General features: G+C 36.6%; 2 protein-coding genes across 2 annotated transcripts in view; one reads left to right on the top strand and one right to left on the bottom strand.

Annotated features, from left to right (window-relative positions):
- The window catches only part of LOC112518709, an 8,519-nt gene extending 1,376 nt beyond the window's left edge, over positions 1-7,143 (top strand). Inside the window, exons 2-7 of the mRNA XM_025126498.1 lie at positions 2,409-2,539; positions 3,252-3,369; positions 4,373-4,489; positions 5,570-5,685; positions 5,765-5,919; positions 6,658-7,143. Coding sequence (XP_024982266.1) covers positions 2,409-2,539; positions 3,252-3,369; positions 4,373-4,489; positions 5,570-5,685; positions 5,765-5,919; positions 6,658-7,105 — 1,085 coding nt within the window. The 3' untranslated portion in view covers positions 7,106-7,143. The remainder of the gene's footprint in view (positions 1-2,408; positions 2,540-3,251; positions 3,370-4,372; positions 4,490-5,569; positions 5,686-5,764; positions 5,920-6,657) is intronic.
- Positions 7,144-8,128: 985 nt separating this feature from the next.
- On the bottom strand, positions 8,129-9,891 carry LOC112517607 (BSD domain-containing protein 1). The gene is made up of 2 exons (XM_025124950.1): positions 8,859-9,891; positions 8,129-8,804 (listed from the first exon to the last, which is right to left on the bottom strand). The coding sequence occupies exons 1-2, from the start codon at positions 9,762-9,764 to the stop codon at positions 8,325-8,327; spliced, it is 1,386 nt and encodes a 461-aa protein (XP_024980718.1). The 5' UTR covers positions 9,765-9,891; the 3' UTR covers positions 8,129-8,324.
- Between the last annotated feature and the right edge of the window lie 864 nt (positions 9,892-10,755).

Here is a 10,755-nt window from a genome sequence, read left to right as displayed (position 1 = left end):
TTGATTTGAAATGTTCGGATTGTAGGGTTTGAAATAAACTGAATTCCGTTTTTTATAAAGAATTTACAAACACAAAATATATATAATTATAAAAACTTAATATTATTATTATATTTCATTGTTAAAGGCTATCTATTAATTTCCGAATATAGGTCTCAACTTTGAAGACTTCTATTATATTAATATTTTAGTTTAATGTGGAGTTGGAGATAAAAATATCTTATTTTTTTATGTTTTTAATGTTGGGTTTGAAAATGCCTTTAGGAAAAAAAACAAATTTTTTTTTTAAGATTTCGATATTAATTATATTATTAATATATTTAATATTTTTACAAAAATTTTATTAAATTTATATTCTCTTTTTGAGTTTCACTCCTTTAAAGTAATTAATTTTTTAATATTAATTATATTATAAAATAACTAATACATTTAATATTACAACAAGTCTTTTACAAAATGTTAATTTTATCTTCACACTCAACCAAAATTTACTTTTGTAGAATTCTTCTTTCTTCCTATAAAATATTGGGAAATTTTTCTTTCATTTTGAAGAATAAAACCCTAATTTTTTATTTTTCCATGTTCTTGATTTTGGAAATTCTGTTTAAATACTTACTCTAAACAATCAAATATGTTATTAAACTTATAAAAATCTTTTAATTAATTAAAGTTTTTGTTGGTACATTATTTTCTTATTATAATTGCATTTGGTTTGGGAAAAAAGGATAACAGAAAAAACAAGGAATTTAATAATAAGATTCTTGATTGCATGCATTAAAATGAAATAGAATTTGGTGGCACATGGTTTTGTCTGAGCTGCAGGACGAGATCCGTAATAACGGATTGCACCACTGTGTCTTGTTTGTTGGGCGGAGGCTGTTGACATTTGGTGGTTGGATTTTGATTCATAAGGCCTATTCCTTTAATACCTTCTCTTTTTGTGACCTCTGCTCCATTGAATTGACAAGGTCAACTCTCTCACTAGTAATTGTCTGTAATTTTAACGTTTTTGTTTCAATTTCAACGAGTTCTATTTGAAATTTTTAATGCTTATTTGGTGGATTCTATAAATCAAGTAGATTAGAGATATATGTTGGTCTACTCAAAGTGACTTAGACAATTGAAATTGAAATATTTATGTCATGTAAACCATGACTTCACTATTTAGTAAGATATCATGTCCGTATACATGTTATACTCGACCATCTTCTCCAGATGGGATATACTCGACTTATCTCTATCCATTGGTAGATGATATCTTTGTTAGTAACAAAATATGACATTTGCCATCTATATCTTGTCTTTATCCATTGATAGATGATATCATCCCATTGGGCTAATCATCATTCATTTTTAGCAATTGAAAAAACTCTTCTTGAAAATTCCATCCAAACTGCCTTGTTTTCTTGTAGTGGATAATGTATCCTGATATAACTGCATAGAGTTACTCCTTACTGTTGCTCTTTTATATCAGTCATCAGTGTTAGTAACAAAATATCGCATATGCTATTTATATCGTCTCTATCGTCCATTGGTAGTTGATATTATTCCAATGGGCTGATCAACGTTCATTTTTAGCAGTTGAAAAAGCTCTTGGAAATTCTATCCAAACTGTGGGATAATGTATCAAGGGTATAATTGTACATTAATGTGTTACTTGTTACTGTTGCTTTTTTATATCTTTGTTAGTAACAAAATATCACATATGCTATCTACTCACAGTTTTTTTTGGCAATTGTTAGTGTACAGACCGGCTTGTATACATCTCAACTAATGCTATGAGACTGTGAAGAAAACAACTGAAAATCCCTAGCGCCCTAAAAAGACTTGAACTGCCGACCCATCCCCCTAAGTAGCTTTTATTTGCTAGTTGAGCTGGCTTTCAAGGTGACTGAACTTAGATTTCTTAGGTACAGAACCTTAGAAACTGCATGAGTAGAACTCGTATATCTTTTGTTGTGTTGATTTCAAATGAGAAAAAAAGGCTAAGGTTATGGTTACCTTTGGTTAGCTTTAGCTAATTGACATATCTTAGACCATCTTCAATGGTGAAAACAAATCTTACACCAAATACCAAATTTGACACCAAATCATTCGAACAGGGACACCAAATTCGGTATAACGAATAGTAACACACCAAATTTGGTTTGTAACACTATTCACTTACACCCATAGGAAAAGATAAAAAAGAATATACCTAGAGTGTTACATTGTGTGTAAGATTTGATGTTACCCATTGAAGTAGATTCATTGTTTGCACCAAATTTTACACAAGTTTTTATGAATTTGGTGTTACCCATCAGAAATGCCCTTAGAAACTGTACCCTATTTGTCTTTAATACATTTCTCTTTTGTATGATTCTTTAAAGGATATGAATTTGATTCCATGAGCCTTTTTTTAACTGCAGGATCTGAAGAAGTGCAGCCATTGGTAGAAACTGTTAAGATATGTTCAAACCAAGAAGATTTGGAGGCCTGGAGAGCTCAGATCAGGATCAGAAAAGGGTTTGTAGCCAAGGAGTCTGTAAAAGGGCATATGGCAAGTTCTTTCTTTCTCATGTTGAAACTCTCTGTTCTTGAACACAAGCTTGGATTGATGATAGCATCTCCAACACATTCTCTATAATTTCTCTAAAATGGAGAAATAAAAGTAAAATCTCCAAAAAGAAGATGGTTACATTCAACTCTAAATGGTTTCTCCATTTTGAATATTTCAACATTACTAATATTATTTAGATATTCAGTAAAGTAATATCCCAACAAACTTTCAAATAAACTTTGTATGAAATGACATGGGCCGATTCAAATAAGAAATGTAAATACCGTGAGAATATAGGAAAGGAAGATTCATATGTGAATCCACTGAAAGATCCAAAAAAAAATCTATTTGAAAATCAGATCATTCATATGGGTTCACATATGCTTCTTCAAATGAAGTTTTTCAATGATTCACATGTGAAGCTTTCCTTTTTACCTTGTCATGATATTTAGTCTTCTTTTTGAACCTCCCATTGAAATGCTAATACATTCACCTTTATTTGTGGAAACAACAAAAAACATTAAAATTTGGAGAATTTATCTATCTTTCTCCATTTTAGAGAGAGTTTTGGAGGATCTGTTGGGAGAAACAAATTGTTAGAAACTCGAACATCTCAAATTTATCCATTTTGTAGAATCAGTTGTAAATGCTCGAAGATTGACCCCTCTTTTCTTCGCTATGCATATAAGAGTGGACTTCCATTGATTGACAGGTGAACGTTGTAAGAGGTTTGAAGTTGTATGAGAACATACTTGGTGATACCGAGTTAACTCGGTTAATTGACTATGTGCATAAACTCCGAGTTGCTAGCAGAAACGGAGAACTCTCAGGTGGATCCCATGCTTCGTGATGCTTTTTTAGTTAAACAAACTAGTTCATTCCTTTGAGACTGAAGTTTTGACATAGTAAGGGACTGGACAGGTTTGACAATTAAAGTATTCTGCAATTAAATATAGCTTTACTTTCATCGTAGGCTTCGGTCACATTTTTTGTAACCATGGGTATCCAAGATAACAGTAATGAGACCCTCAAGATAATAACCAAGAAAATCTTTGTTTGCCAGATGAGCTAGCTCCAAGGTTTAGACTATGGCACTTTATCCTGAGTGGTCTTGAGTAGACTTGAACTAACGACCAATCGGAGGAAACCAATACTTAGAGGCTGTTTATCAAATGTTTGTCAGGTACTTACCGGGTGTCACTGTGGTGCAATGTCATGCATCGATCTACAAGCCCCAAGCCCCAAGCCCCAAGCCCAATGTTATGCTATATATTCTAGAAGGGGTAAATTCTAAATAAATTGATAGTATAAGTAGGGGTAGGCGGGAGAGTATAAGTGCGTTTCTTAGGAGAGCTCTAGCCTTTCGAATAGCCATAAACCTCTTGTTTACTGTTGAATTTAGCAATCATTTGATAAATACCGGTTCATTTTAATGTTTGTCTGATCCTTAATTTGGGTTCATAACTTTATCCTTTATTTGGCTCTATCCGACGACCTGGGAGGAACCCAATACTTGGCCTTCATTTATCAGATAAGCTGACCCTCCAGGTTTAAGCTTTGTCACTTTAGGCCATCCTTAAAATAGTTCTTAAATATTACCATAAGGAATCCATGTGGCATGGGCACATTAATGAATAATAATGTTTAAAGAAACTCAAGATAACTCCATATACCGATTCTAATCAAGATGATCTCAATCCCTCTTTTGGGAGTTCATTTGACATATTTCTCATGCTTGTTTCATTTTATGTTTTAGGTAAATATTCAATTACAAAGTACTAGTTAATATTGCCGGTCCATAAATCCTTTTTCTCGACATTCTGATGTTATTAGGTGAGACGTTTATCACGTACAACCAGCAATTGAAAACGATCAAGAGAGAGGCTATTCAGTTTGGAACTCCGATATTTGGACAGATAAGAGATGAAACTACAGGTTTTTACCAAGATAGTAAGTAACCGTCAACTAATAGTTGCTTAAATTTCTGGAAACGGATAAACATTACTATTGGAGTTCCATATCAACTAGACTTTGACAATTTCTCCTCAATATATGTTGGAACCCTCTTCTCTCCTCAAACGCTCTTTTGTAGATTAATCTGCTGGGGTTCCACATATTCTCATTGGGGCGTCTGTCTTGTCTAGTCCCCTCTGGCACAGTATGTGCTTGGCTTGACTTGGACAATTTCTCCTCAATGTATGTCGGAACCCCTTCTCTCTTCGAGGGCACTTTTGGGGTTCCACATATTCTCATATGATATCAAAGTCAAGGTTTACCACTTTAGGGAACCCGACTAGCCCCCTCTTGACCCTCTGGCACCATCGGCTAGATTTAGAAAATTTCTCAACTATGTATGTTGGAACCCTCTCTCTTTAAGCACTCTTTTAGACAGTAACCTAGTGCAGTTCCACATATTTTGACATGGTATCAGAGTCAAGGTCTACCACTTTAGGAACTCGACACATGGGGGCACCCTTCTCGATTCTCTAGGACAATCTATTTATGTTGGCTAGACTCGGACTATTTCTACTCAATATATTGGAACCCCTCATTCTCTCCTCAAAGGCTCTTTTGGAGAGTAATCTGATGAGTGATGAGGTTACACACATTCTAACATGGTATCGGAATCAAGGTCTACCACTCTAGGGACTCGACACATGGGGGCACCCCTCTCGACCCTCTAGGACAATCTATGCTCGTCGGCTAGACTTGAACTATTTCTCCTCAATATATATTGGAACCCCTCATTCTCTCCTCAAGGCTCTTTTGGAGAGTAATTTGATGAGGATCCACATATTCTAACATGGTATCAGAGTCAAGGTCTACCACTCTAGGTACTCGACACATGGGGGCACCCCTCTTGACTTTCTAGGACAATCTATACCCGTTGGCTTAGACTTGGACCATTTCTCCTCAATATATTGGAACCCCTTATTCTCTCCTAAAGGGCTCTTTTTGGCAAGTAATCTGATGGGGTTCCACATATTCTCACAATTACATTGATACCTTACTTTATAACATGATCTACAGGCCATATCGAGCCAATACCAGCTCCTCTCGAAGGTGTCATTAACCATCTGATTAAATACCATCTAATTACTGAAAACAGACGACCAAACAGCTGCATCATAAACTTTTTCGACGAGGTATATAATCTGTCGTTCCAAACTTATGCATGTCATTTTGAATAAGGGACAAACTGAAGCCTGTTTACGTTTCATGTAGGGGGAGTTTTCGCAGCCTTTCTTAAAGCCACCTCATCTCGACCAACCCATTTCTGTCCTTTTTCTCTCGGAATCAACAATGGCTTTCGGGCGTACTCTAGCCTGCGATAAGGATGGAAACTATAGAGGACCACTCATGCTCCCTCTTAAAGAAGGGTAATAAGCATAAACTACTCTTTCAGTATGATCAAACTTCTTTAAGTTCCTTCTCAGTTCAAATATTCAGAATTTCAAAGAGTTCCAAGAGACTCTGCTCTATGTTTGGCAAATTAGGTGTTTTGCCGATAAACTAGTTGTTGGCTTATAATTTAGTCATGTTTGGTAAAAATTAGTTGATAAGCTAGATGATGGCTAATAAACTAGTCATGTTTGGTAAAAACTAATTGATAAGCTAGTTGTTGGATAATAAACTAGTCGTAAAAATCAGCTGATAAGATCAAAAAAGGGGCGCTATTGGAAAAAGGTGGAAAAATCTCCTAGAACTTATTGAAACGTTGCTTGAAGTAGTATTTCAAAAAGCTAGCTTATGGCTAATCAAATAAAATCATTTCGATAAGCTCAAAAAATAAGCTAGCTGTTGGCTTATAAGCTAGTCATTTTTAGTAGAATCTAATTGATAAGCCAGCTATTAGCCGATAAACTAGTCATGTTTAGTAAAAATCAGCTACGGAGCTCAAAAAATGGATTTAATTGAGAAAAAAGTGGAAAAATCTCCAACTTCTTATTGAAACACTGCATGAAGTAGCATTTCAAAAAGCTAGTTTATGGCCAACCAAACAAGGCTATTTCAATAAGCTCAAAAACTAAGCTAGCTTATGGTTGTCAAACATGTTCTGTCAGTATCCATGATTTGCAGTAGGATGACAAAAACAACCTTTTCTTCCTCATCTGCAGGTCACTCTTAGTGATGAGAGGAAACAGTGCCGATATGGCTAGAAACGTCATGTGTCAATCTCCAACTAAAAGAATCAACATCTCATTTTTTAGAGTCCGGATAGACTCCAACGACGAAAAGACCTCATCAGCGACAGCAACGGATGATGCCATGACAGTGTGGCAGCCAGGTGTTCCAACACCAAAAGGAACCACTCTTAACGGTTATGACTCGATGGATAAAGTCTCCAAATGGGGTGCACCACAACTGCTAATGTTAGCCCCGGTCCGGCCAATGGTCATGAGCCCGAGACGATTACCTCGTGGTGGCACCGGTGTTTTCTTTCCATGGAACGTTGGATCAAGAAAATCGGCAAAATATGTACCTCCTCGAGCCCAAAGAGGACGGATTCTCGCACTTCCTCCAGCACCGGCTGAACCACACAAAGTGGACCCCGCCTCTGGTTAGACCATAGCTTATTCAGGTCAAGTCTAGGAGTCGTTTACCAAACACTTATTGGGTAAGCACTTGCCAGGTAAGCATCCTTACTTACCTTATCGGGTAACATTACCGGCCATCATAATGGATTGTTGGTGGTAAGCGCTTATTGGGTAAGAGTCACCACTCTCATTACCATGTAAGACTCTCGATTCTTGCATCATCTCTTACTTGGTAAGATTCTCGGTCATTGCTATGCTAGCCCGGTAAGATAAGATAATGACTTGATAAAGTGCTTACCCGGTAAGTGTCCGGTAAATGGTCCCCGACTTGGTCTGCAAATAGGCCATGTTACATTTTGGTAAATGAGTTTAAGCAGGAAATTAACTAGGGTTAACATCGGTGAGTAGGGTGTCCTCTGGATATCAGTATCACTTGAGTGTTTTTGAAGTAATTAGTCAAGTGAAAGTTTAAAATTGTGAATTATTATATAATTATTAATATAAGTACTTAACTTCAAGATTAAAGGGGTTTTGTTTGATGAGTTTACAAGTAAAAAATGTAACTGCCTATGAACCAAGACTATCTTTGCTGCCCAACAGTATCCGAGTTACCCCTAGAACCCAATTTTTCTGGAGGTCAAGGTTCAAGACTTGCTAAGGGGCCGTTTGCGTATCGATAGAACCCAAAAGTTCCAACAGTATCCGAGTTATCAGTAGAACCCAATTTCAGATTTTCTATAAAGAAAAGTCAAATTAATTTCTCCATCTCGAGTTTACCCGCTTTTACATATTGTTACATTATCTTAGAGGAACAAAATGATCAGTAACAATGTAACAATGGTTGTTTCTCGTTCATTTGTATTCGTTCGTTTATATTTGTTTTAAGCTCATTTATGTTTTCTTTAAGTTTGTTAATTTAGGTTCCTTTAACATCTTAACGAACGAACGAACACATTTTTTGTTCTTTTACCACTTGCTTTTGTTCAGTTAAGTTAAACGAACATGAAGATGTCCGTGTCCGTGTCCGTTTACGGCCCTATATACAACTAGTGATACAACAAATGGATATCATTATCAACAATACCTGATTACTGTTCCAATTATAGTAACACAAATGACATAAAAGCACCTGCTTTCTAAAACGACAGGATCCCAGTATAAACCCAAACATAACAACAAATCTGGATTATAACCCACAACAAACAATGCAATTGCAAAACACCTTTGGTGAAATCAAATCTGCTTCATTACTTACCGGTTTTCCCAGGTTCATCGTCATCATCTTCTATATCCCAACTCAAATCTTCATCATCTTCAGCAACATTCAATTGTTTAAACAAATCACCACCATTCTTTAGGCTATCACCTTGAGAAACTCTCTTTTCATCATGTTCGCCAAGATCCTCGATCTCATCCCACTCGATATCTTCCTCCTCATGCGAAGAAGATCCCTGATTTTCCTTGGTTTTTGGAACCGATTCAACGGTCTCATTGGGCAAATCTCGACTACTCGGTTTTGAATCGTCTGCATTGTTCTTGTCAACAATGGCAGCATCAGTGTTCTTCTCCAGATCTTTGTCAACAACATTTTCGCTATGATCGAGATCTTCATTAGATTTTGGCATCGATTCTGCGGTGTTATTGTTAACAATGGCAGAATTGGGGTTCTTCTCCAGATCATCATCAGCAACATTAGAACTTACAGCTTCAGATTCATGAATAGGGTTCTGTTTCGTTTCGATTTGTGACGAATCCTTGATGTTTGAGGTGTTTGATTTCACTTGATTAGATTCTTTTTCTTCTTCATCTTCATCTTCATCTTCATCTTCATCATCAACATCCCAACTCAATTCTTCTTCATCATCAGCAGTTAAGGATCTCCTCACCAGATTAGCTCTCATGTCCTCTTGCTGTTTAAGCTTATGAACCCTGTAGAAATACCTGGACCAAAAGCTTCCATCATCAACCTCATTAGGAACAAGTTTTCTGTAAATTGCTTCTATGGATCCATTATCTCCAATGAGTTTCTCAATCTCGCTTTCCTTATCATCCAACAGAAACCCTAATTTCCAGTTACTATAATCATCTATGTCCTCAGGATCTACGCAATAAGTTCGAGCATCAGTTTGGATCGCATTCAATTGAGACTCGAAACGGCTGTACCCTCTCGAATTCAAACCACTACGATTCTGTGCTGATTCCGAAGCATCAGAATCATCAAAATCTGAAGGTTCGAGAAGAGCTTCCTTACCTTGTGAGATGATATCCGCTGTCGATTTCAACACTCCATCGATCGCTGAAGCTCCGACCTCGATCGAAGACGGTAACTCCTTCACTGCACGGCTCGCGACTTCACGGAACAAATCGGATTCTTTCCTCAAACCTGATCCGAATTCCTTCAGATCTCGACGGTATGTTTCGAGTACTGATTCCGATCTAGTCGTTATAGTCTTCACCAGATCTCCAAAGCTCCACAAACCGCCGCCACCGCCACCGCCACCGCCACCGCCAACGCCGACAACCTCTGCGGAAGAAGTCAAATTTAAATCCGTAAACTCCTCTTCAGCTCTTCCTATTTCTTGATGCTTTGGAGATTGATTTGGGCGACGATCGGTATCGGAATTTCCATGACCGTCCATATTTTCCGGCTCAGTATCGTCGGATAACATAGATTTGAAGAAATTCATCTATAATTCAACTGATTGAGAAAGATTGTTGTCAAAGTTTGGTAAAGAATGCGTGTGATTTCCTTTTTAGGGATCACGTTACGAAAGAAAGAAGATCATGAGAAGGGTTGGAAATGAGAGACAGTTACTGGATAACTACCGCCTTTGGAGTAGAGTGACAGTCTGATAGCTGTACCTTTATGCCATGAATTGGGCCTTCATCATTCAAAGCCCACATATTTAACCCATTTCCATATACACTTGAATAATTACAAACAAATCTCTCTCTCGAAGGGAATTGATGTGACTTGTGAGAGTGTTTGTGATACGGCTTGGTGTCGTTCGGGGTCAAATTGTAAAATGCATCGTATATGTGGTTTGAGAAAATCACATATATTTTTGGGGAGTTTATAAATCGTTTTACTTGTAATATTCAATACTATCACTTACTCTGGATAAGATTTTTACTTCATCAAAATAGTATTGTATGCAACAATTTACTTCGGAAGTTCTAACCATGGTAATAGTTGTCATCCTCACTTACCAAGTAAAATTTTCGGTCATTGTCTTCGCTCTTACCAGGTAAGATTCTTGGTTCTTGCCATATGCATTCGGTAAGGTAATGTGACTTAGTAAGCGCTTATTCAAGTAAATGTTTGGTAAACGGCTCTTTAAACTGCAAAAAACGTATCATACATTGTGGTGTTGTTCATGCGACAGATATATATATATATATAATTAATATGCAGTGCAGTGCATTTGAACCCAGTTTGCTAATTTAAAACTGTATCACATAATGCGGTTTGTAAAAAAAATGCAAACCGCACCGCATTTTGTGGTGCGGTGTGGGTGGTTTATGCTATTTGACAATTCAGATGAACACCCTTAGATATGACGGTCATTGAGAACGATCTCTTTATGTCTCTGTTAAGGAAATATACGTGTATATCTTATATTTCAGATCCTATATTTTGTCGGTGAGATATAATAGATTTATTTAATTAGATATAAG

The sequence above is a fragment of the Cynara cardunculus genome (assembly GCF_001531365.2).
Source record: "Cynara cardunculus var. scolymus isolate 2C chromosome LG 9, CcrdV1, whole genome shotgun sequence".
Classification (NCBI taxonomy): Eukaryota; Viridiplantae; Streptophyta; class Magnoliopsida; order Asterales; family Asteraceae; genus Cynara; species Cynara cardunculus.
This window is presented reverse-complemented; position numbering and strand designations above follow the sequence as displayed.